Here is a 26,251-nt window from a genome sequence, read left to right as displayed (position 1 = left end):
GAGCGGTAGGGAGGGAGAGGGGAAGAGAGAGGTAGGGAGGGAGAGGGGAAGAGAGCGGTAGAGAGGAGAGGGGAAGAGAGCGGTAGAGAGGAGAGGGGAAGAGAGCGGTAAGGAGGGGAGAGGAAGAGGGGAAGAGAGCGGTAGGGAGGGAGAGGGAAGAGAGCGGTAGGGGAGGGAGAGGGGAGAGGGGAAGAGAGCGGTAAGGAGGGAGAGGGGAAGAGAGCGTAGGGAGGAGAGGGGGAGAGGGAAGAGAGCGGTAGGGAGGGAGAGGGGAAGAGAGCGGTAGGGAGGGAGAGGGGAAGAGAGAGGTAGGGAGGGAGAGGGGAAGAGAGCGGTAGAGAGGGAGAGGGGGAGAGAGCGGTAGGGAGGGAGAGGGGAAGAGGGGAAGAGAGCGGTAGGGAGGGAGAGGGGAAGAGGGGAAGAGAGCGGTAGGGAGGGAGAGGGGAAGAGAGCGGTAAGGGAGGGAGAGGGGAAGAGAGCGGTAAGGAGGGAGAGGGGAAGAGAGCGGTAGGGAGGGAGAGGGGAAGAGAGCGGTAAGGAGGGAGAGGGGAAGAGAGCGGTAAGGAGGGAGAGGGGAAGAGAGCGGTAAGGAGGGAGAGGGGAAGAGAGCGGTAGGGAGGGAGAGGGGAGAGGGGAAGAGAGCGGTAAGGAGGAGAGGGGAAGAGAGCGGTAAGGAGGGAGAGGGAAGAGGGGAAGAGAGCGGTAGAGGAGGGAGAGGGGAAGAGAGCGGTAGGGAGGGAGAGGGGAAGAGAGCGGTAGGGAGGGAGAGGGGAAGAGAGCGGTAGGGAGGGAGAGGGGGAGAGAGCGGTAGGGAGGGAGAGGGAAGAGAGCGGTAGGGATGGAGAGGGGAAGAGAACGGTAGGGAGGGAGAGGGAAGAGAGCGGTAGGGAGGGAGAGGGGAAGAGAACGGTAGGGAGGGAGAGGGGGAGAGGGGAAGAGAGCGGTAAGGAGGGAGAGGGGAAGAAAGAGGGAGGGTTGGTAAATCCATAAATGATTGCTGGACATCTGCTCAGAAACATTAAAGATGAAAGGAAACACAGACCTGAGCTGTGTGTGTGTGTGTGCGTGCGTGTGTGTGTGTGTGTGTGCCCCCGTGCTTTACTGCCCTTATCGCCTCACCTACCCCCCCCCACCCCAAACAGCCACACCCACACCCAACCTTCACCCCAACCAACATGCAAATACCAGAGCTACGGAACAAGAGCATGTTTCTGGAGATGCAAAGTGTGTTCTGTGTTCTGTGTTCTGTGTGTTCTGTGTGTTCTGTGTTCTGTGTTCTGTGTGTGTGTTCTGTGTTCTGTGTGTGTGTTCTGTGTGTGTGTGTTCTGTGTGTGTGTTCTGTGTCTGTGTTCTGTGTGTGTGTTCTGTGTGTGTTTGTTCTGTGTGTGTGTTCTGTGTTCTGTGTGTGTGTTCTGTGTGTTCTGTGTTATGTGTGTGTGTTCTGTGTGTGTGTGTGTTCTGTGTGTTCTGTGTGTGTGTTCTGTGTGTGTGTGTTCTGTGTGTGTGTTCTGTGTTCTGTGTGTGTGTTCTGTGTTCTGTGTGTGTGTGTTCTGTGTTCTGTGTGTGTGTGTTCTGTGTGTGTGTTCTGTGTGTGTGTGTTCTGTGTGTGTGTGTTCTGTGTTCTGTGTCTGTGTTCTGTGTGTGTGTGTTCTGTTTTTTGTGTGTTCTCTGTGTGTGTGTTCTGTGTGTGTGTGTTCTGTGTTCTGTGTCTGTGTTCTGTGTGTGTGTGTTCTGTTTTTTGTGTGTTCTCTGTGTGTGTGTTCTGTGTGTGTGTGTTCTGTGTTCTGTGTGTGTGTTCTGTGTGTGTGTGTGTTCTGTGTGTGTGTGTTCTGTGTTCTGTGTCTGTGTTTGTGTGGGCGCGTGATGAGGAAGATAATCTCATGCTCTCAGACAAAGGCCTGTCTGTCTCTGGTACTTCTTTACACACACACACACACACACACACACACACACACACACACACACACACACACACACACACACAAAAGAAAAAAAACACACACACACACTAGTAAGATACTAGTAGTCATCCTGTAAGACAATACTCTGCTCTGAAAATAATACTTCATATCTGATATCTGATCATTTAAATAATACTTCATATCTGATATCTGATCATTTAAATAATACTTTATATTTGATATCTGATCATTTAAATAATACTTTATATTTGATATCTGATCATTTAAATAATACTTTATATTTGATATCTGATCATTTAAATAATACTTTATATTTGATATCTGATCATTTAAATAATAATTCATATTTGATATCTGATCATTTGAATAATACTTCATATTTTATATCTGATTGTTTGAATAATACTTCATATTTTATATCTGATCATTTGAATAATACTTCATATTTGATATCTGATTATTTGAATAATACTTCATATTTTATATCTGATCATATGAATAATACTTCATATTTGATATTTGATATTTGATTATTTGAATAATACTTCATACTTGATATCTGATTATTTGAAAAATACTTCATATTTGATATCTGATTATTTGAATAATACTTCATATTTGATATCTGATTATTTGAATATTACTTCATATTTGATATCTGATTATTTGAATAATATTTCATATTTTATATCTGATTATTTGAATAATACTTCATATCAGATATCTGATTATTTGAATAATATTTCATATTTGATATCGCCCCGTAGCACTCACCTCTGTCATCATGAAGTGCTTTGAGAGACTAGTCAAGGATCATATCACCTCTACCTTACCTGTCACCCTAGACCCACTTCAATTTGCTTACCGCCCCAATAGATGCAATCGCCATCACACTGCACACTGCCCTATCCCATCTGGACAAGAGGAATACCTATGTAAGAATGCTGTTCATTGACTATAGCTCAGCATTCAACACCATAGTACCCTCCAAGCTCATCATTAAGCTCGAGGCCCTGGGTCTGAACCCCGCCCTGTGCAACTGGGTCCTGGACTTCCTGACGGGCCGCCCCCAGGTTGTGAAGGTAGGAAACAACATCTACATTTCGCTGATCCTCACTAAGCTAGATCGTCTGATCTTCTGGGCACACACGTCACCCTCCTCTGGTCACCCAGGTATCGGTCGTACAGTGCGCTGCTTGATCGGAAAGTACTGGTGGCCTACCTTGGCTAAGGACGTGAGGGTGTACGTCTCCTCCTGCTCAGTGTGCGCCCAGAGTAAGGCACCTAGGTACCTCCCAGCGGGTAAGTTACAGCCTTTACCAGTTCCACCACGACTATGGTCTCACCTTAGTATTGATTTTTTGACTGATCTTCCCCTCTCCCAAGGGAACACCACCATCCTGGTCGTTGTGGACCGCTTTTCCAAGTCCTGCCGCCTCCTTCCTCTGCCCGGTCTCCCCACGGCCCTGCAGACTGCGGAGGCCCTGTTTACTCACGTCTTCCGGCATTACGGGGTGCCAGAGGATATAGTGTCCGACCGAGGTCCCCAGTTCACGTCCAAGGTCTGGAAGGCGTTCATGGTTCCTCCACCTCCTCTGGACATCGAGGGGGCCCCGACGTACTCTGTCTGCTCCATCCTGGATTCGAGCCGTCGGGTGGGGGACCTTCAGTACCTCGTGGAGTGGGAGGGGTACGGTCCGGAGGAACGGTGCTGGGTCCCGGTGAGGGATAACCTCGGGATTTCCACCGTCGCCATCCGGCTCACCCTGCTCCGCGTCCTCCTGGCCATCCCCGAGGCCGGGGTCGGCACGCTGCTGGAGCTGCGCGTCAAGGGGGGGGTACTGTCACGACTTCTGCCGAGGCTGCCTCCCCTCCTTGTTCTGGCAGGTTTCGGCGTTCGTCGTCACCGGCTTACTAACCACTGCCGCCCCAATTATCATCATCACATTTGTCTTGTCTTGTCAATCACACACACCTGGTTCTAATCCCCTCATTAGTCCGTGTATAAGTGTTCCCTCTGCCCCCCCTTGTCCTTGTGGGTGATTGTTTGAATGTGAGAGTAGTGTAGCTCGGTGGAGCTACTCGTACCATTGTGTTATCAGGGTAGATAGTTTCCCCTGTGCCTATGTCTTGTATGGAGATACCGTTACAGTGTATTGCCAGGGTAGATAGTTTCCCCTGTGCCTATGTATTGTATGGAGATACCGTTACAGTGTATTGCCAGGGTAGATAGTTTCCCCTGTGCCTATGTATTGTATGGAGATACCGTTACAGTGTATTGCCAGAGTAGATAGTTTCCCCTGTGCCTATGTATTGTATGCAGATACCGTTACAGTGTATTGCCAGAGTAGATAGTTTCCCCTGTGCCTATGTATTGTATGGAGATACCGTTACAGTGTATTGCCAGGGTAGATAGTCTCCCCTGTGCCTATGTATTGTATGGAGATACCGTTACAGTGTATTGCCAGGGTAGATAGTTTCCCTGTGCCTATGTATTGTATGGAGATACCGTTACAGTGTATTGCCAGGGTAGATAGTTTCCCTGTGCCTATGTATTGTATGGAGATACCGTTACAGTGTATTGCCAGGGTAGATAGTTTCCCTGTGCCTATGTATTCTACGGAGATACCCGTTACAGTGTATTGCCAGGGTAGATAGTCTCCCTGTGCCTATGTATTGTATGGAGATACCGTTACAGTGTATTGCCAGGGTAGATAGTTTCCCCTGTGCCTATGTATTGTATGGAGATACCGTTACAGTGTATTGCCAGGGTAGATAGTTTCCCTGTGCCTATGTATTGTATGGAGATACCGTTACAGTGTATTGCCAGGGTAGATAGTTTCCCCTGTGCCTATGTATTGTATGGAGATACCGTTACAGTGTATTGCCAGGGTAGATAGTTTCCCCTGTGCCTATGTATTGTATGGAGATACCGTTACAGTGTATTGCCAGGGTAGATAGTTTCCCCTGTGCCTATGTATTGTATGGAGATACCGTTACAGTGTATTGCCAGGGTAGATAGTTTCCCCTGTGCCTATGTATTCTACGGAGATACCGTTACAGTGTATTGCCAGGGTAGATAGTCTCCCCTGTGCCTATGTATTGTATGCAGATACTGTTACAGTGTATTGCCAGGGTAGATAGTCTCCCCTGTGCCTATGTATTGTATGCAGATACCGTTACAGTGTATTGCCAGGGTAGATAGTTTCCCCTGTGCCTATGTATTGTATGGAGATACCGTTACAGTGTATTGCCAGGGTAGATAGTTTCCCCTGCGCCTATGTATTGTATGGAGATACCGTTACAGTGTATTGCCAGGGTAGATAGTTTCCCCTGTGCCTATGTATTGTATGGAGATACCGTTACAGTGTATTGCCAGGGTAGATAGTCTCCCCTGTGCCTATGTATTGTATGGAGATACCGTTACAGTGTATTGCCAGGGTAGATAGTTTCCCCTGTGCCTATGTATTGTATGGAAATACCGTTACAGTGTATTGCCAGGGTAGATAGTTTCCCCTGCGCCTATGTATTGTATGGAGATACCGTTACAGTGTATTGCCAGGGTAGATAGTCTCCCCTGTGCCTATGTATTGTATGGAGATACCGTTACAGTGTATTGCCAGGGTAGATAGTTTCCCCTGCGCCTATGTATTGTATGGAGATACCGTTACAGTGTATTGCCAGGGTAGATAGTCTCCCCTGTGCCTATGTATTGTATGGAGATACCATTACAGTGTATTGCCAGGGTAGATAGTTTCCCCTGTGCCTATGTATTGTATGGAGATACCGTTACAGTGTATTGCCAGGGTAGATAGTCTCCCTGTGCCTATGTATTGTATGGAGATACCGTTACAGTGTATTGCCAGGGTAGATAGTTTCCCCTGTGCCTATGTATTGTATGGAGATACCGTTACAGTGTATTGCCAGGGTAGATAGTTTCCCCTGTGCCTATGTATTGTATGGAGATACCAGATACAGTGTATTGCCAGGGTAGATAGTCTCCCTGTGCCTATGTATTGTATGGAGATACCGTTACAGTGTATTGCCAGGGTAGATAGTCTCCCCTGTGCCTATGTATTGTATGGAGATACCGTTACAGTGTATTGCCAGGGTAGATAGTTTCCCCTGTGCCTGTTTCGTTTGTCGCTATTCCAGCGTATTTTGTGTAACGCAGGAATAAACAGTGTATTCGGTGATTATCCTCCTGCGCCTGACTCCTTCCATCACACTCATCACACAACCACCCGAGCCACTGCCTGTTCACCCCCGCTATCATCCAGAAGGCGAGGTCAGTACAGGTGCATCAAAGCTGGGACCGAGAGAATGAAAAACAGCTTCTATCTCAAGACCATCAGACTGTTAAATAGCCATCACTAGCACATTAGAGGCTGCTGCTGCCTATTGAAATCACTGGCCACTTTAAGAAATGGAACACTAGTCACTTTAATAATGTTTACATATCTTGCACTACTCATCTCATATGTATATACTGCATTCTATACTATTCTACTGTATCTTAGTCCATGCCGCTCTGTCATTGCTTGTCCATATATGTATATATTCTTAAATTCCATTCCTTACTAGATTTGTGTATATTGGGTATATGTTGTGAAATTGTTAGATATTACTTGTTAGATATTACTGCACTGTCGGAGCTAGAAGCACAAGCATTTCGCTACAACCGCAATAACATCTGCTAAACACATGTACGTGACAAATATAATTTGATTTGATTTGATATCTGAACGTTTGAATAATATTTAATATTTTATATCTGATCATGTGAATAATACTTCATATTTGATATCTGATTATTTGAATAATACTTCATATTTTATATTTTATATCTGATTATTTGAATAATACTTCATATTTGATATCTGATATTCGATCATTTGAATAATACTTCATATTTGGTATCTGATCATTTGAATAATAATTCATATTTGATATCTGACCATTTGAATAATACTTGATTATGCTAATATGGAGACATCACTGATGGGGGTTCAGAGACCCCTAACAACCTTCTCAGGTAGGGTAATATGTGGAAACATAGAACGTTGGTCCTCTGTAGCTCAATGGGTAGAGCATGGCGCAACGGCAAGATTTATTGGGTTAAATAAATTAATATATTATATTATAGCACTATATTCCAATAATACTTACTACCTTGTTTCATGTGGTTTTCTTTAATGGGACTAGTGGATAATTACAACTAAATGTGATTGAGTGGAACAACTACATCAGCTTTGATATATTTGATTCTGAGAAGCACAAACACGTTTCATCTGTGTGTGACACACACACACACACACACACACACACACACACACACACACACACACACACACACACACACACACACACACGAGAAACATGTTTCATCTCTCAGCAGCTGGAGAGATAGAGCTATTCTTGGGTCTTCATGTGTTGTTGTCCTTTCACTTTGTTCTTCAAACGACAGTGTGTGTGTGTGTGTGTGTGTGTGTGTGTGTGTGTGTGTGATGTAACGTGCAGAACAGACAGTGGTGAACCGGAGGAGCCTCTCAATATGAAAGGTTAACAACTACCTGCAAACACCTGTTCAAACCTGCCTGCCATGAAAGAGAAAGACTGAGTGTGTGTGTGTGTGTGTGTGTGTGTGTGTTTCTTAACACCTGTGCGAGTGTGTGTGTTTTCAAAGCGGCCTGGCAGTGTAAAAGGACTGCCAGGCCGCTAACAGCTCAGAGTGATAACGGCTGTTCACACACACACACACACAGACACACACAGACAGACAGACACACACAGACACACACACAGACAGACACACACACACACAGACACACACACACACACACAGACACACACACACACAGACACACATAGTATTGTACAGCTAACCTGGTGGGGACACACATTTCAGTCCCATTCAAAATCTTATTTTCCCTAACCTCTAACCCTAAACCTAACCCTAAACCTAACCCTAAACCTAATTCTAACCCTAAACCTAATTCTAACCCTAAACCTAATTCTAACCCTAAACCTAATTCTAACCCTAAACCTAATTCTAACCCTAAACCTAATTCTAACCCTAAACCTAATTCTAACCCTAAACCTAATTCTAACCCTAAACCTAATTCTAACCCTAAACCTAATTCTAACCCTAAACCTAATTCTAACCCTAAACCTAATTCTAACCCTAAACCTAATTCTAACCTTAACCCTAAACCCCCTAGAAATAGCATTTGACCTTGTGGGGACTAATAAAATGTCCCAAGTTGGTCAAATTTTTGTTCGCTTAAACACGTCCACACACACACACACACACACACGCACAAACACACACACTCTTCAGTTCCTCAACCCCCCCCCCACACACACACCAGGAAACCGTAAACCTGAGAACCTAAAACATATTTTTACACATCTCACATCTCTTCTCCATCCCTAGTTCAGAACACTTGTTTCTCCAGACCTCTCTCACACTCCACCCATCATCCTCTCTGTTCCTTTCTTTGAAATACTATTAGCTTTTGAGTGTTATGCATGAACAGACACACACACACACACACACACACACACACACACACACACACACACTGTGTGAAGTATGATTTGCTTTGAGCGTTTATGTACAAAGTCTTGCAGCGCTGTGATGAAAGAGGGCTTTCTGAGAGATGGTGAGACGGTAAGAACAGAAAATATAGTGAGTGTTTGTGTGTGTCAGCACCTCAGAGAACCACTCCCCACTGCTCTCACTTCAAAGCCTGGAGACCAGCGTGCAACCTGTTTAATCTTCCCCTTGCAAGACCCGCGCGCCCCCTTTTTATCCCCCCCGTCCCCCGTCAGGAGAACACAGGGGAAAGAGAAGAAACCAATTAATGGAGATTCATTGAAATGAAAGACTTATACAGCCACACACACACACACACACACACACACCTGGACTTCACTAGGAAAGGATACGGTACTTCCTGAATAAGGCGATATATCAGCCATGTCCTGAAGGTCTCCACACTCTGACTTGATGAGCGACAGCGACAGCCCCTCGCTCCCTCCTCCATGTTGGGGCGGAGAGCTCTGCCTGTGGTGGTGGTGGGAGACAAAATGGACACCGCCACCCGACCCCATCTTGGTCCGCAGCCCCACAGTTTCCCTGGACAGGTCCATGGACTCAGGGGAGGAGCGCTGGTCTTTGGAGAAACTTTGGAAGGGGTAGCCCATCAGAGGGAGGGGGAAGGGGTGTCGGAAGGAGGGAGGGGAGAACCCCAGAGAGGCAGAGAGGGGGGAGGAATGGAGGGAGGGGTGGTGGGGGTGAGGAGGAGGGTGAGAGGGGTTCTGGTGGTGTGGGTCTGTGCTGGTCTTCCTGACCACCAGAGGCAGTGCTTCTGTCTGGTCGCCGGCCGTCGGGACACTGAGACCGCCGAACGAGTCCAGCGGGCTCGGGATGATAACATCACCAAAGCACGGCAGCCTCTGATTGGCTGAGTGAAAGTTGGGCCTGTCACCGTTCGTGTTCATGCTGACTCCCCCGAAGCGAGAGTCAGTGGCGAGGGAGGGGGGGAAGGAGGGGAGGGGGGCCTGTGAGGGGGGGGCGTTAGTGGCAGAGGGGGTGTTTTGGGAGCCGTTGTGATGAGAGGGATGGTGTTGAAGATGATGATGGTTGAACCCTTTAACCACGGTGTCGACCACCTGCGACATGGCAGAGTTGAGCTCCTGTTTCAGAGTCTCGGCTAGCTGCCCCCCCTCGGCTCGCATCGGCCCCCCTCCTTCCCCTCTCTCCCCTCGGCCCCAATCCCTCTTCACCCTCCTCCCCCCTTCCCTCTCTCCCTCCTCATCCTTCTCTCCGGCCATCAGGGCCTGTTCTCGGAACAGTGCTCTGGCTCGGTCCAGAAACAGACCTGGGTCGTCAACCAACTCTGACAGGTCACCATATATACCGTCGGCACGGTTACGGTTGCCGCGGCGGTCCCTGTGTCTGTTCTCCAAACCGTCGGAGCGGACGCTGTCCTCTGACAGGTTCCCGTCCTCCTCTCCTCCTCTCTCCTCCCCTCCTCCTCCTCCTCTCTCCTCCTCCTCCTCCTCCTCCTCCTCCTCCTCAGTCTCAGTCTCATAGATCTGGTAGAACTTCTCCTGCAGCTGACGAAGCTGTTTCTGTAAAACAATAAAAACTATTAAAATACAGCATAGAACTTAATATATCAATCAATCAATAAAAAACTAGATAAACATATCAATAAATACAGTATATACATTTATAAATAAATCAATAAATTAATTCATGCAAAAAACTTCTGCAGCTGATGAAAAAACAGACAGAAAAAACATAAAGATAAACAATATGAATACATAAAATATATAAAATATATAAAATATATAAATAAGAAACTATTCAGACATACAGTGACTAAATAACCTGTTCTACATTACTATATAAACAGCTGTAGGAATAGAAATTGTTCATGCTTGAAACTCAACTTTTGCCGCTTTTCTAAAACTCAAATGGCCATATTTACAACTCACTTACAAAGCTTGCAGTGTGTGTGTGTGTCTGTGTGTCTGTGTGTGTGTGTCTGTGTGTGTGTGTGTCTGTTTGTGTCTGTGTGTGTGTGTGTCTGTGTGTGTGTGTGTCTGTTTGTGTCTGTGTGTGTCTGTGTGTGTGTGTCTGTGTGTGTGTGTGTGTCTGTGTGTGTGTCTGTGTGTGTCTGTGTGTGTGTGTGTGTGTGTGTGTGTGTGTGTGTGTGTGTGTGTGTGTCTGTGTGTGTGTGTGTGTGTGTGTGTGTGTGTCTGTTTGTGTCTGTGTGTGTCTGTGTGTGTGTGTGTGTGTCTGTGTGTGTCTGTGTGTGTGTGTCTGTGTGTGTGTCTGTGTGTGTCTGTGTGTGTGTGTGTGTGTGTGTGTGTGTGTGTGTGTATGTTTGTGTCTGTGTGTGTCTGTGTGTGTGTGTGTCTGTGTGTGTGTGTCTGTGTGTGTGTGTGTGTCTGTTTGTGTCTGTGTGTGTCTGTGTGTGTGTGTCTGTGTGTGTCTGTGTGTGTGTGTCCGTGTGTCTGTGTGTGTCTGTGTGTGTGTGTCTGTGTGTGTGTGTGTGTGTGTGTGTGTGTGTGTGTGTGTGTGTGTGTGTGTGTGTGTGTGTGTGTGTGTGTGTGTGTGTGTGTGTGTGTGTGTGTGTGTCCCCTCACCTGCATATCCTCTAGCTGTAGTTTGAGTTGTCGTCTCTCCTCTAGTCTCTTCTCCTGTCTGACACACACCAGCTGTTGCTGCTGGGGGAGACGCTGTTTTCTCTTGTTCTCCCTGTACACCTCTCCTCTAGTCTCCCCCCGGCTCTCCCTGTACCCCTCTCCCCCTCTAGAGAGAGACCCAGGGCTGGGAGGCTGCAGTGGGGGACAGTCCCTCTCCCTGTCCTCTCTTCTCCCCGTCTTGTTCCCTTTCTCTCTGGGATGGAGGGAAGGTGGAGCCACGCAGGGGGAATGGCTCATGCCCCGGATGATGTTCTCCACCCTGGCCCGTTTGGCACGCAGGTGCTCGTCCGTGAGGCGCTCCAGGTCCAGAGGGGTGAGAGGGGGGTGGGGGGGAGGGGGGCGGCCGAAGGGGAGGAGGCAGGGGGAGGAGGGAGAGAGGGGGAGGGGGCTGTCTCTGTCTCTGGAGGAGTTACTGCAGACATCCTCCGCTTGGAAATCTGACCCAGCGCTGGAGAGACCGCCACTACCCTGGAAGAAAGGAACGGATGGATGGATGGATGGATGGATGGAGTCAATCAACCAACCAATCAATCCATTTTCATGTAACATCACGATTTTTTTTATTATTAGGTACTAACTTTGTTTAAATAAGACAAAAGAGTGTGTGCAATGTGTGTGTGTTTGTGCAATGTGTGTGCATGCTACGTGCATGTAGGTGTGTGTGTGTGTATGTGTACCTGGAAGCCTCCCTCGCTGTCTCCATTCTTCACAATGTTACTCTTCAGCAGCTGAGAGATGATGGTGGTGCCAGGGAAAGGCATCATGCCATCTTCGTATGAGTTTGCCCGCTTCAGAAGCTTCCGGAGAACATTGGACTTCTCTCCGTCCCCATTGGACCCACCGTGGCTGTGAGGGACCAATGAGCAGTCTCCGTCCTGCTCGGGGCCGTGGGATTGATTCATGGTGTTGAATAGGAGGGTATCTCTGACTCGGGTGTAGACTACACTACCCACAGTCCTCTTCACCCCGATGTCCACGCGGCGCCGCTTGGTCTGTCTGCTTAGGGCTGAGCTGTCATGGTCAGGCATCCCGAGGGGCAGCTAAAGGGACATATTGAGGGGTCCTGACAGACAGGGAGAGCCAGATAGACAGACAAATGACACAGTTAGTTTAGTTTATATTGGTCATTCTACAGTTATTATGGACATACACATTAATACACCTGCTGATGTAAAAAGGCCTTTATAAAATAACTTTGATTGATTGAAGCGGACACTAATAGGCAAAATATACATACAACCGACTGATCCATGATCATTTCCTCTAGTCCCGAGTTCCCTGACCTCAATCCTGGGCTGAGATTCAAGCCACGAAGTGTGCACTCGTTCACTCCATCTCGGCGACTTAAAACCATTGGGATTCGGTAGACTCTCTGTCTACACACCAACATTATATTTGTTAATCCATGAGGAGGAGTGAACGAGTGCACACTTTCGGGAGATGAGGGAGAGTCCAAAAGTGGGCATGAGAAGCCCTGAAGCTTTCACCGAGAAGGATTTCAACATAATTCCATTTCAGTGGTTTAGAAGGGATTAGATTCCAACAAAGACAATGGCTGCTCTAAGAACACACATATACAGTGTAGATGGCTAAAAGTATAGCACTTTTATCTTGAGGAAATGCCTTAAGTTCATCCGCTCTGAATACATTATAATATGATTCGACTGATTGGGAGACTTGTGGACTGATGAGATAGAGACTAAGCTTCTAAGAGAGGGAGAGAGAGAGAGAGAGATCTAACCCTGATTTGGGGTACAGTATGTTAATGACGTCAGCAATGAGAGAGAGAGAGAGCGCGAGAGAGAGAGAAGCCTACGGATCAGTTTAGAAACCTGGTGAGGTAGGAACAGAAATAACACACAAAGATTTACATGTACATTTTAGTCATTTAGCAGACGCTCTTATCCAGAGCCACTTACAGTTAGTGAGTGCATACATTTTTCATAAAGATAAATTCAAACCACTGATATTTATCTCAAATCAAACCAACTAATACATTTATAATCTCAGAGCACTGTTTCCTGCCCCAGTGACCCTATTTAAATCACGCTGCTATCACAATTACAACAAAATGATTTAAAAATATATACATAAATGTAAGAATTGTACATTAGATACGGACAGTAAATCTTGTCAAAAGGCTATTTCCAGAAAATCCTACTTTCCCGAACTCTGGCAGCTTTACAACACTATACACGTGTAAAACACAGCAGACTGGCCTGGCCTGCACCCTATTCTATATAGTGCACTACTTTTGACCAGGGCCCATAGGGAATAGGGTGCAATATAACAAGGTGTTGAGGAGGTAAAGAGAAGATTGTGTTAAGGAGCGCTGATGCGAGGAGAGTTGGGGTTTGGGCGTTTTGTGTTTTGTTTGCACTCCCGAGTGGCGCAGTGGTCTAAGGCTGTGCCACTAGAGATCCTGGTTCGAATCCAGGCTCTGTCGTAGCCGGCCGCGACCGGGAGACCCATGGGGCGGCGCACAAGTGGCCCAGCGTCGTCCAGGATAGGGGAGGGAATGGCCGGCAGGGATGTAGCTCAGTAAAGCATGGTGTTTGCAACGCCAGGGTTGTGGGTTCGATTCCCACGGGGGGCCAGTATGAAAAATATAAAATAATGTATGCACTAACTGTAAGTCGCTCTGGATAAGAGCGTCTGCTAAATGACGTAAATGTAAATGTAAATGTTTGCGTGTTTAAAAGGCATTCTGGTCACCCGTGATGCAAGACAGTATTCGACGTCGGGAGATTACGTGGAAAATGGCCACAAGGTGCAACAGTGAGAGCTGTCAGCTTCAAGTAGGTTTTGGTTTTACTAGGGCCATGGGCCATTGGGATGGGGATGGCAGATGGGCGTAAGCATCTGCCTCTGATTCCAAAGGTTGCATGTTTGAATCCAGCAAAATAAAGTACATTTTGTTTTAACCATATCGCAAACCTTAACCCTTAACTTAACCATTCGGAGTTATTGCCTAACCTTAAGAATTCCTAAACCTTAAGAATCCCTCAACTTAACCCTAACCTTAAACATGTGGAGTTATTGCCTAAATTTAACCATAAACACTTTGAAATTTGGAACAACTTCGAAATGTGATGTTTGAGAAACATGGATGAACGTCTAATTCTGATGTGAGATTGTGAGAGCTTGTAGCTAAAAGGACATTAAACACGACAGAAACATTCTGTGGCCTCCAACCTCCACAGCCCCCACTGTCCAAATCTGACCTAGATTGAGCTCTCTCTCTCTCTCTCACACACACACACACAGCTCTGGTCTCTGTTCCTCCATCTAACACACATCTCACACACACACACACACACACACGCGCGCGCACCCACACTCACACACACTCACCCATGCAAGCACTCACACACACACTGACTACCACACTCTCCTGTGCAACACTTACTATGAAACTCAGTCCAATCCAATCTGAAATGCTTAAAGTCAAATGATTCAAACTTCAAACTTATTTATTCTGATTCAGTCTCAAATATCCGCCATGTATAATAATGTAATAACATTCGTTTTTACACTTTACTTACACTATAGAGGAATAATTCAAATGTACTTACACTGTGCTTACAGGAATAATTCAAATGTACTTACACTGTACTTACAGGAATAATTCAACTGTGCTTACAGGAATAATTCAACTGTACTTACAGGAATAATTCAACTGTACTTACAGGAATAATTCAACTGTACTTACAGGAATAATTCAACTGTAACAAGGGCTGTAAAGTGTTACCAGTACATCAAATTACAAACCTTATTTGGAGAAAGGCTCAAATATACAGTACATTTTAGTCATTTAGCAGACACTCTTATCCAGAGCGACTTACAGTTAGTGAGAGCATACATTTTCATACTGGCCCACCGCGGGAAACGAACCCACAACCCTGGCGTTGCAAGCGCCATGCTCTACCAACTGAGCTACACGGGGCTCGTGATTGCAAATAAGTAATCTCTGGAAGATGTAGCCTATCTCTGTACCATAAATAGATGTATGAAAATGTTGGTGTAATTATATGATAAAAATATGATGATAAAAAAAAAAAACTTTTATCATGAATACAAATGTCTTTCCGCCAGCATAATGTTTATTTAACAAACTTAAATAGTCAAATCTCAATCCAGCATAGCTGCACTGTGTGTCATTTAACATTAATATAAATAGGTTGAGTACAGATTAAAGATTAATAGCCAAATTCCCAGCATAAAGTTATATTTAATGTAACATTTGTTCAAATGAAAACCCAGATTCACCAAACACCACAGAACACATCAGTCGATTCGGAACTAAAGACTAGACTAGGACCAGACATATGAAACTGGAACTGTGGATTCTACTTATGGAAACAAGACTGTCTCAGATCCCCAAATGGAGATGTAAGGACAATAACTAATAGTCGTATCCAAGGCTGTGAGGTTTAAAGTTGGACTTCAGTGAGGAAGATAAGATAAATAGATTTTCAGTCAGGTCAACCAATTTAAGTGTGTCCCGAAGAATAACTTAGTCCTGATCAATCAACCTCCTGACAATGTAGCACAGATTAAATCACAAATAAACACTGAATAACCATATCATGGGACTAAGTATTATAATGAATCAAAATCAAAGTATAGCCCACCCGAGATCTGTGACACAGAGACTATGTGTATATCTAGTGTAGCCTAGAGAATTTGGACACCATTTTCTAACGCCAGTAGCCCGTTGTTCGGTGCACCTGTCCTGGACTCGACTGCCAACGCGCTTGAGGCAAAGAGAAGCCAACATAAAAACATATTAACAACAAAAAAAGTAATCTTAAAGTCTCATCAGAAAAGCAACAGAAAATGTAATAACGTCTAACGAAAAGACACTGACCATCACGTAAACAAAGTAATCGAGATTTAAGGACATTGTCTCTGTGCAAACTAACAGTGGCTTTCACCTAGCCTATGTAGTCGACCACTTGTTGTCTAAAATACTATTTCAAGACGTAGGCCTACAATAGTGTAAAACTGATTATGTCCAAGAAAAAGCTAACACGGACAGAGACAAACACAGGCAACAACTCTTCAGCATTTGACGCCGTCAGACAGTGAAGCGCACAGCCAACATATTAATGTGGCCACAATATCCAACAGCTGTTACCACAGGTAGGAAAGGAGAAGTGATTTTACAGCAGAGATGGCTAAATGAATATATCAGATACGCTCAGTTACTGGCGAATGTGTAACACAACTTCCTTTTCACACACCATCCTTGTACAGTAACAGCGAAAAGTGTCAACTGCCAGTGCAGCCCGAGGCTACTGTAAACTGGTGAGATAAAAACGAATTGTGTAGTTGGTCTAAAGGGCATGTAAAAACAAAGTGCGCTAAAAACAAATCAGTTATCTTAGGAGATAAAATAAAAGAACAGAAACGGGATCAGGATAAGGTCATGCGAATAAGACTACAAAATAACAAATGTTATATCAAAGAGGAAGAAACAAATATCTCCAAGCTAAAAAAAATAAAAATAAAATTAAAAAAAGTATCTGCTAGGAACATAGCCTAACTCGCACAAAGTATAAAAAGTAGGATAGGCTAAATTAAAAAACTGAAGAATTGATACTTACACATTGCATTTAAAAAGGAACAGAGCAAACCATATCCTAACAGAAAAAACGTAGTTAGAGCTCTCTCTGTCTGATATCCTATTGACGAGGAAACAACACACCGGCCATAAATAACCTAAACGTTGGGTAGTGAAAGTCATACACACACACACACACACACACACACGGGCGGCAGAACAGCGCAAGTGAGTGTGCGTGAAAGGCTATACTTACTCGGTAACGTTAGATGAGAAGAAAACTGAGCTTCTTAGTCAAATACAGAAAACAGAGTCGTTCGTTCGCGGGTGTGATAAATATTGTAATTTCTCTGGACAGCCGAGAGCGGAGAGAGACGGAGAGAGACAGAGAGAGAGAGAGAGAGAGAGAGAGAGAGAGAGAGAGAGAGAGAGAGAGAGAGAGAGAGAGAGAGAGAGAGAGAGAGAGAGAGAGAGAGAGAGAGAGATGGCTCTTTTGCGCCACTCTCCTTCAGATCCGGGAAACGTTAGTCGGTTGTTTCTCTCACCGCCGTCGTCGTCGGGCTGCTAGTCTCGAGGCTTAGAGCCGCTCGTGGAGCAACAAGAATCACTTAAAGACGCGGGAAGACATGGGCTGCGTCATCACCAGGAGTGACGCAACGTCCTCAACTGACCAATAAGAAACGTCCGCCGGATTTGAGAAGGAACGCAAAACGCCTTTAACTTCACACCGGGAGAGGATGGAGAGAGGAACCCGTCCAGCGAACAAACCCAGTCCCTCATGCTATAGACAGACAGGAGTAAATGTGTAAGGAGATGCGCATTTTGAATAATATATTTTATTTAGGCTACCTCTTATTGTTATGTAGACTAAGGATTGGTCAACGCGTTGGAGTTTATCATAAACATCGAAAAGTCAATTATGATCTTAGATTAGCAGCCCATTGTATGGTAGTAGTTGTATTTATTCAGATTCAACCCTTTTATAGTAACTTGCCTGGTTTTGCTCATGTAACTAATTAGCCTTGAACTGTTGTCTATACGCTTACCTACGTTGTCCTATAAAGCCTAATATGTGACCTATGATAACTGTAGTTGTATTTAAAGTCCCAAATTCTCAGTAGCCGATGACCACTGAATCATATAACCACACCACGCTCATAGTCTTTCATGGCCATCAACAACTTGTCGTTTTATATGTCTATCTTATATTATCTATTTAATTACCATTTAATTAATAAAGTCACTTTTCTTTTTCTATTTTGTATCCGTGTAGTGTCGGTCACAATGAGTGAAAACAATATTGTTGTCCACGAGCAAATAAGACTGCGGTTCATCACGGTCTGTTCTATGAGGCGGTTTGTCCTGCCTGGCTATTCGACCTGGGGACCTCTTGTCCCTTTAGAGAAAGGTCAAATAGAATAGAATAGATCAATAAAACCACAATTCAAACATTACACCGACATAAAGTCCCTGTGAGTTTCCTTGCCCCTGCGCTGCCGTTTGTTCTCAGGGTTAGCCTATTGTATAGAACGTTGACACGTGATTTTTCTGTGGTTTTTGTGTGAAAGGGACTAAATCAAATGTGATTGATTGAATAGCGAACGTCGCGGTTTTGTCTTTCAGTGTCCACTCTCAACGCACCAGCGCTCAACAGCTCTGGCAGGAAAGACATAGTTTAGTTTATGTAGTATGTACACTATGTAGCCTGTGCTGTTTAGAAGTTATTAAAAAGATACAAAACTGATTTGAAATTGTAGAACCTAGGAGACCCACAATTGACAGTAAAAGAATTGCTCAAAATCTTGACATTTGACTGTGTGTAAAGTTAGACGAGGTTATAGGCTATATCAATTTCTAGGGTCGGCGTTTGCTGTTTTCTGTACTGCTGTATGCCTGTGCCAAATAATACAACATTTATTAACGTTTAGCCTAATTTGAAAACTCAAAACAATTGTTTTACTTTGATTAAATATAATTTCACATCCCTCTGAGGGGCCATAGAAATATATGGAGAGCGTTTAGTGAATAAAGGGACAACTGTCGAGAAAAAGGAAAACATGTTTAGTAGCCTATAGGCTATTCATCCACTTTTACATTTCCAGTAACCTTTTAATGTTTTCATACTGTAGGCCAACTCAATCAGAGCTTATTCCGGGATTTTTGATGTGCTGGAATGTCTTAAATATCTCTATGCATGTCACATGTCGATGAGTAATAGGCTAAATCAAACTCAAATAATTGTATTAGTGATATATAGCTGTTTCAAAATAACCCTAAAAAAATGTAAAGACGTGAAGTGATGAATCCATTGCAGACAGACAGATATCGGGTTGAGGAATCTAAACAGAGAGACTATCGAGTCCAAGCCAAATCACGTCATCCAATCATGATCCCCATGTATAGATGAGTGTCGGAATTCAGGTCATCCTATGGAAGGCACATTCCCATGGGAAATTTTAACAGTAATTACACTTTAATTGGCATTTCTCGGGAGTCTTACATATACGATTTATTATGATGTGCTCCCTGTACTTAATATTGCATGTCTTAACCACTATCTTTGAAACCGTATTTTCACATGCATTAGGCTACAATATCGTCTGTTTATGATAAAAAGGTCAACATTAAAATAATATGTATGACATTTTTCAACAAGGGACTAACTCTTGAAAACTCTATCATGACAGAGTTGTAATAATTAGACATGATAATTGTAGACATTTTAGGCTATTCTTTATTGTTTTATGATATAGCCTACTATACATGATTTTTCTCACTCCATATTTCCCGAATTATAGTGTAGGCTATGACGTTATATTCCCTCGGTTCAGTGCTCATTTTGGCACTATATGGTCAAAGAAGGCCTAGTGTTTTGGTAGTAGACTTTCTCCTAAACTGACGCAATAATAACGCACAGAGAGAGGACTGCGTCGACGTTTTAATTTATCTCAGGAGAGGTAAGTGTGACCCGTGACACCCATGTGGCGTGGCAGACCGTGCCACGCCCATGGGACGGGAGAAACCACGCCTAGTGACCTGTTTTAACCTCGGTTACAGACCGTCACAACCTCCATTACAAATGCATGTATTAGATTGTGATCCAATGATTATGGTTGTGATTAGATCGTGATCTAAAAAAGTTTGAATCATTTCAAATAAATATTTTATTTACCAAGCAAGGTAGTCTGAAATATCGTATCTTCTTTGATTAATTTAGAATCATTGTGTGCTCCAAGAATAATGTAGGTTTAGGCTATTATAAAGGTTCACTTGCTTACTGTTTATTCATTTCAGATAAATTGTTTTAGAAACATGACAAAACACATCTAACTCCCTGAAACGCATCATTGGTCTTATCTCATCAATCCTCTTCTATTGATTAATTTTCACTTAATGTCTTCATCTTTTTGTGGAAAATATTGTGAAATATTGAGTAGCTGCTCGGTGACACAGTTGCACAGGAAATGTCTTGTAAGCGAAATATTACACCCCCTTTATAGGACAACGGAATTCTTCACGACAGTCAGATTTCTCCCTATATTTCTCTCTCTATTTCTGTTTCTGTTTCTATTTCTCTCTCTCTCTCTCTCTCTCTCTCTCTCTCTCTCTCTCTCTCTCTCTCTCTCTCTCTCTCTCTCTCTCTCTCTCCCTCTCTCTCTCCCTCTCTCTTCTGTTCCAAAGCAATTCAAAATCTCCTTTGTAATATGAGTGAGCTTTCGGCCACTGAATCTGTCCTCAAATAATTGTTTTGTCATAAAGACCACTGCGAGGGCGGGTGTTGTAAAGATCTGCGTTATTATCTTATGTCACAGAATATTGTATTTTAAGCTACAGTAGTTAAAGGGATAGTCCACTAAAAATAACTTTACATGATTTTCCACTTGGCTGATTCGCCAAGACACCTTTTGGACGTTATGCCACCCTAGCTCTGGTTATGCCACCCTAGCTCTGGTTATGCCACCCTAGCTCTGGTTATGCCACCCTAGCTCTGGTTATGCCACCCTAGCTCTGGTTATGCCACTATTTTGCTATAATCGTATCATCCAATAAAGATTTGATGATCATAAAGTGCATTTAGAGTATTACTGACTTTTATTTAATGAAAAATTAACAAAGGTCTTTCACTCTGAGCTTTGTCTTTGCTTGTCTGATTTGTCCTGGTATGTAACCGCTGGGTTTCTTGTTGTTTGCTGTTGCTATTCTGGGACTGCAGATGGAAAATAGCTGTTAGCTTAATCTGGTGCAGCGCCTCATTTCTCACTAAGACGTATCTTTTTATTTTGTACGTTGAACCTGTCCAAATAAAGTTAATAAATAAAAATACATGAATAAATGAGCAGACATTAGTCATGCAGATGGGATCGAAATATACTGAAGAGAGACAGAGATGGAGGTGTGGTGTGGGTGGTTTAAATGTCACTCCGCTGTTTGGAACAATAGAGACTGGCCTGGGATCAGCCAGGTGACTGGAGAGAGGTTCACACACTGATCACAGATAGATAGAAACACACACAGAGATGCACTCTCTCTCTCTCTCACACACACACCCACACACACACACACACACACACACACACACACACACACACACACACACACACACACACACGGACACACACACGGACACAGGCACGCACATCTATCCATCCATCCATGTCATTTTCATATTTGCACCTATTTTACACAGTGGGCAAACCTGATGCTATAAGGGGATACGGTCATATCAGGCAGCAAAGTGATATGTGGAGCCAGTCTTACAGTAATGTATGGAAGTCAGTCTCAATGACACTTCGAGTAAAATAACAAGGAACCATGCACCATAATTACACCTTATCATACTAAGACACCTGGACACGTCTTTATGTGAAATCAGGTTTTCAGAAAATAGGAAGGACGGCGCAAGATAATAAAATAATGAACGAGAGTGGTGGAGAGAAGGAATAATACAGGCATTGTTACAGGCGGAGGACAGACCCCCCTCTCTCTCTCTCTCTCTCTCTCTCTCTCTCTCTCTCTCTCTCTCTCTCTCCCTCTCTCTCCTTCTCTCTCTCTCTCTCTCTCTCTCTCTCTCTCTCTCTCTCTCTCTCTCTCTCTCTCTCTCTCTCTCTCTCTCTCTCTCGCTCTCTCTCCCTCTCTCTCTCTCTCTCTCCCTCTTTCCATCTCTCCATCAAGATACTATAATTCAGAACATTAGTGAAGGAGAGCTAAAAGCTCTTACCATTGAGGAGGGTCCTGGGGTCCTAACACACACACACACACACACACACACACACACACACACACACACACACACACACACACACACACACACACACACCCCACAGGATACGCCATTTTGATTACAGGTAGAACCCTTTTTGATTCCGGGTTAGAATCCTTTTGGGTTCCATGTAGAACCCTCTGTGGAAAGGGTTCTCCCATGGGTACAGCCGAAGAACCCTTTTTAGGTTTTAAATATAACTTGTTTTCTGAGAGTGTAGTAGTAGTATGTGTGTGTGTGTGTGTTTGCGTGTGTATGTGTGCCTAGTGAGATAAACAAGGACTGACGGAGAGAGGACAGCCGATAGAGGTAGATAGATACCCAAGATGCACCGTTTTTTAGCATGGACATTGCCATTGAGGGCTGTCACCTTAAAGTAGTTAACTGGGTGTTGATTCCTATAAGTTGGGGAGCGACCAGCCAATGATCAGCGCATTCTCTTCTCCTTCAAATTGGATTGGTTATAAATGGCTTTAAGCTAAATCTAGTGGCCACGATGAATGAACGACACACAAGATTTTGGTTCAGGACTCCAGCACTGCAGGTGGCGGTAAATCCCCAACATTAGCTTGACCTTTATTTCAAACCCAAAAATAAGAAGTAAATTGACTACTTTAAAATGAAGATAGCCTCAGTGGTGCTGCCCCCTTGCTGTCACAGACACCATAATGGCACATATACAACGATGAGTCCTCTAGATCTAACTCTATGGGACAGATATTTATCCAAGCGCAGTCAAGCTTTGGATAAAAGCGTCTGCTAAATGGCATATTATTATTACTATTATAAGGTGCAGCCTAGTTGAAGTGCGCACAGCCCAAAGGTTAAAACATGTTTTGTGTTCCAGGCCCCAATCGTCACGTTTTAAACCCAAATGTATAATCAATCAAGAGTTTTTAAAATTGAGTGAGAGTTGAGCCTATGATATTAAAACAATATGACAAAGAAAACTGATCTAACAGATAACAAGTAGTGACAAACAGATGAGTGACAACAGACGCTTGTTGTGTTGATGTACTCTTGAGTACAGTACGATAGGACATAAGAGTATTTGGATAACATTCAAAATGTGGATGAGCAAATGCATCCCTTTGCAATTGCGTTGACAGTGGTGTTGTAGTCTTTGCTGGTTATGGTGTTTTCAGTGTCGGGTTTTTAGATAGTCCATACCGTTTTTTTCAAGCCAGCGTACACAAACATTCTCAATGAATGCCTTGTTATAGTGGTGGAATGCAAGACCGGCTCTAGCCTTTTGAGGACCCCCACCTCGCACAAATACATTTTAGTGGCCCCCCTCTTTACGGTGGAGAGAAAAATGTATGTTTTATAGCAAGTTCTCTGCAATTCTACACATTTTGCCAAGGGGTGGAGAGATTATTTTTTGCAGTTTTACAGCTAATTTCCTGCAATTCTACACATTGTGTAATGACTTACGCCAGGCTAATATGATATCTGAATGAGAATGACCGGTCGGTATTCGGCCATGATTACTACAAGTTTAGATATCTTGCTAGACTAACTGTCACGTCTCCTCCCGTTGCTCCCCTCCGGCGCTCTGATTCGCCAGTCTACTGAGTCTTGTCTTGTACTCGCTCTTTGTCGTTCTCTTGCTCAGTGTTTAGTAAACCTTTACATTGTTGATTCCTGCGTCTGCGTCCTGCCTCTTCGTATCCTCAGTACTCGTCACACTAACTACCAATCTAAAAATGGTTATTGACATATACAGTACCAGTCAAAAGTTTGGACACACCTACTCATTCAAGGGTTTTTCTTTATTTTTTACTATTTTCTACATTGTAAAATAACAGTGAAGACATCAAAACTATGAAATAACACATATGGAATCATGTAGTAACCAAAAAAGTGTCTTCACTATTATTCTATAATGTAAAAAATAGTAAAAATAAAGAAAAACCCTTGAATGAGTAGGTGTGTCCAAACTTTTGACTGGTACTGTATATATGTATTTATTTCTGATCGGGGGCCCCCTGGTGGCCCCGTGCCCTAAGCGACCGCTAATGTCGGGATGGTCCCTTAATGTAAGAAATATAAAAAGGTGATATTTAAATGTTTTACCTCACCATGAGGCTTATACCATGTCCCTTTCCAAAACAACAACTGAACAAAATAGATGATTTCCCTTCCACTTCTTAAAACGACTATTCATACGTTCCCTGTTTATCAATCCACATATTTATTATTCCTTCCCTCTTAGACCCTATATGTTCTCTGACTGTGTTTTGTATTGTGATTATTCAGAGTGGAGGTCTTAATGTGTTCTGTGATATTATTCAGAGTAGAGGTCTTAATTTAGCCCTAGTGTTATACTCCCTCTCTGCTTCAGTCAGCCCCCCTTTGCCCAGCCTCGACAGCCCCCTGGCGAGTCCGCTGGCAGGATAGACTAGGGGTCTGGGTTTAAGGCTTGGCCTGGTTCCCTGTCTTGGTAGCCTTACGACTCACCCTAAATTATTTGTTCGCTGCATACTGAGACTGCCATCAATTAAGTTGTTTGTGTTGACGAGGGGCAAGAGTAGTGTTGTACAAAACAAAATCATCAGCAATTGGATCGTCTCTAACCAATCAGAGTATCAAAGCCAGTGACGAATTTTGAAACCACCACTTTACCCACGTGTGTTCTGGCCCAACCCATCGGTTTCTGGACCAATCAGATGGCCCCGTATGTGTTTGCATTCGGTGAAAGGGTGGGGAGGTACTCAGATCCAGAATCATTGAGAAGAAGAAGCTAACGTCCGTGGGTGTGGCGTAGCATTTGACTGGAGCAATTGAGTCTGGTAGCCAGGCAACTGCCCTGGTCCTCCAGCCCTCCACCTCTTCACAGCTCCTCACTTAGCCCCAGTACAGACGCCCTGTCCTGGCTACACTGAGGCCCAAGCCCCCCTGGCCCCAGGCCTGACGGAGGTCTTAAGATGGAGGGCCAGTGAAGTGGAGAGGGCTGAGAGGAGAACAATGCTATCAGAGCGCTGGCGACCGTCCTCCTGACCCCTCCCCCAGGAAACAGAGACACTCAGCTCAGGGTTCCACATTGTTTTTTTGTGTTTGTTTTTATTTATCGCTGATTGTCACACACAGAGAAAAAATAGGAAGGAAAGAGAAAAAGCTCAAATAGAGAAGGACAAACTGACAAAGAGGAGGGACAGAGAGAGAGGAACAGAGAGAGAGGGACAGAGAGAGAGGGACAGAGAGAGAGGGACAGAGAGAGGGACAGAGAGAGAGGAACAGAGAGAGAGGGACAGATAGATAGAGGGACAGAGAGAGGGACAGAGAGAGATGGACAGAGAGAGAGGGACAGATAGATAGAGGAACAGAGAGAGAGGGACAGAGAGAGATAGAGAGAGAGAGAGGGACAGAGAGAGAGGGACAGAGCGAGAGGGACAGAGAGAGAGGAACAGAGAGAGAGGAACAGAGAGAGATGGACAGAGAGAGAGGGACAGATAGAGAGGGACAGAGAGAGAGGAACAGAGAGAGAGGAACAGAGAGAGATGGACAGAGAGAGAGGGACAGATAGAGAGGGACAGATAGAGAGGAACAGAGAGAGATGGACAGAGAGAGAGGGACAGAGAGAGAGGGACAGAGAGAGGGACAGAGAGAGAGGAACAGAGAGAGAGGGACAGATAGATAGAGGGACAGAGAGAGAGGGACAGAGAGAGAGAGAGACAGAGAGAGAGGAACAGAGAGAGAGGGACAGAGAGAGAGGAAAAGAGTGAGAGGAACAGAGAGAGAGGGACAGAGAGAAAGGGACAGAGAGAGAGGGACAGAGAGAGAGACAGAGAGAGAGGGACATACAGAGAGAGGGACAGAGAGAGAGGGACACAGAGAGGGACACAGACAGAGAGAGAGGGACAGAGAGAGGGACACAGACCGAGAGAGAGGGACAGAGAGAGAGGAACAGAGAGAGAGAGGGACAGAGAGAGGAACACAGACAGAGAGAGCGGGACAGAGAGAGAGGTACAGAGAGAGAGGGACAGAGAGGGACAGAGAGAGAGTGAGGGAGAAGGTAGAGCGACAGAGAGAGTAGAGAGAGAGTAGAGTAGAGGTAGTGGTGTTGTGTCAGCCTGTTGGCCGGAGCGATAGTGACATTGTCAGAACCTCTGGGTCCCCACGGAGGGAAAACCATTATGCTTGTTTGGAATAGTTTCATTAACGCTCGACACAGGAGCCAAAAACAGGATGACGCAGGGGAAGAAAGGAGGTAAAAACAGAGAGGGGAAAACAGAAAGGCTGAAAAAAAGATAGAGGGTAAAAAACATAATGTGTGAAAAG

General features: G+C 44.5%; 1 protein-coding gene across 2 annotated transcripts in view; it reads right to left on the bottom strand.

Moving 5' to 3' along the window:
• Positions 1-17,145, bottom strand: part of prox1a (prospero homeobox 1a) — a 74,854-nt gene extending 57,709 nt beyond the window's left edge. The window contains exons 1-4 of one of the 2 annotated variants that reach the window (XM_045212613.1): positions 16,967-17,145; positions 11,822-12,207; positions 11,085-11,612; positions 8,874-10,061 (exon numbers count right to left, since the gene is read on the bottom strand). In XM_045212613.1, the coding sequence (XP_045068548.1) occupies positions 8,874-10,061; positions 11,085-11,612; positions 11,822-12,172 (2,067 nt within the window). In that variant the 5' untranslated portion in view covers positions 12,173-12,207; positions 16,967-17,145. The remainder of the gene's footprint in view (positions 1-8,873; positions 10,062-11,084; positions 11,613-11,821; positions 12,208-16,966) is intronic. The other variant, XM_045212614.1, reaches the window with a different exon arrangement.
• Between the last annotated feature and the right edge of the window lie 9,106 nt (positions 17,146-26,251).

The sequence above is a fragment of the Coregonus clupeaformis genome, unplaced genomic scaffold (assembly GCF_020615455.1).
Source record: "Coregonus clupeaformis isolate EN_2021a unplaced genomic scaffold, ASM2061545v1 scaf0032, whole genome shotgun sequence".
NCBI classification, from domain to species: Eukaryota; Metazoa; Chordata; class Actinopteri; order Salmoniformes; family Salmonidae; genus Coregonus; species Coregonus clupeaformis.
This window is presented reverse-complemented; position numbering and strand designations above follow the sequence as displayed.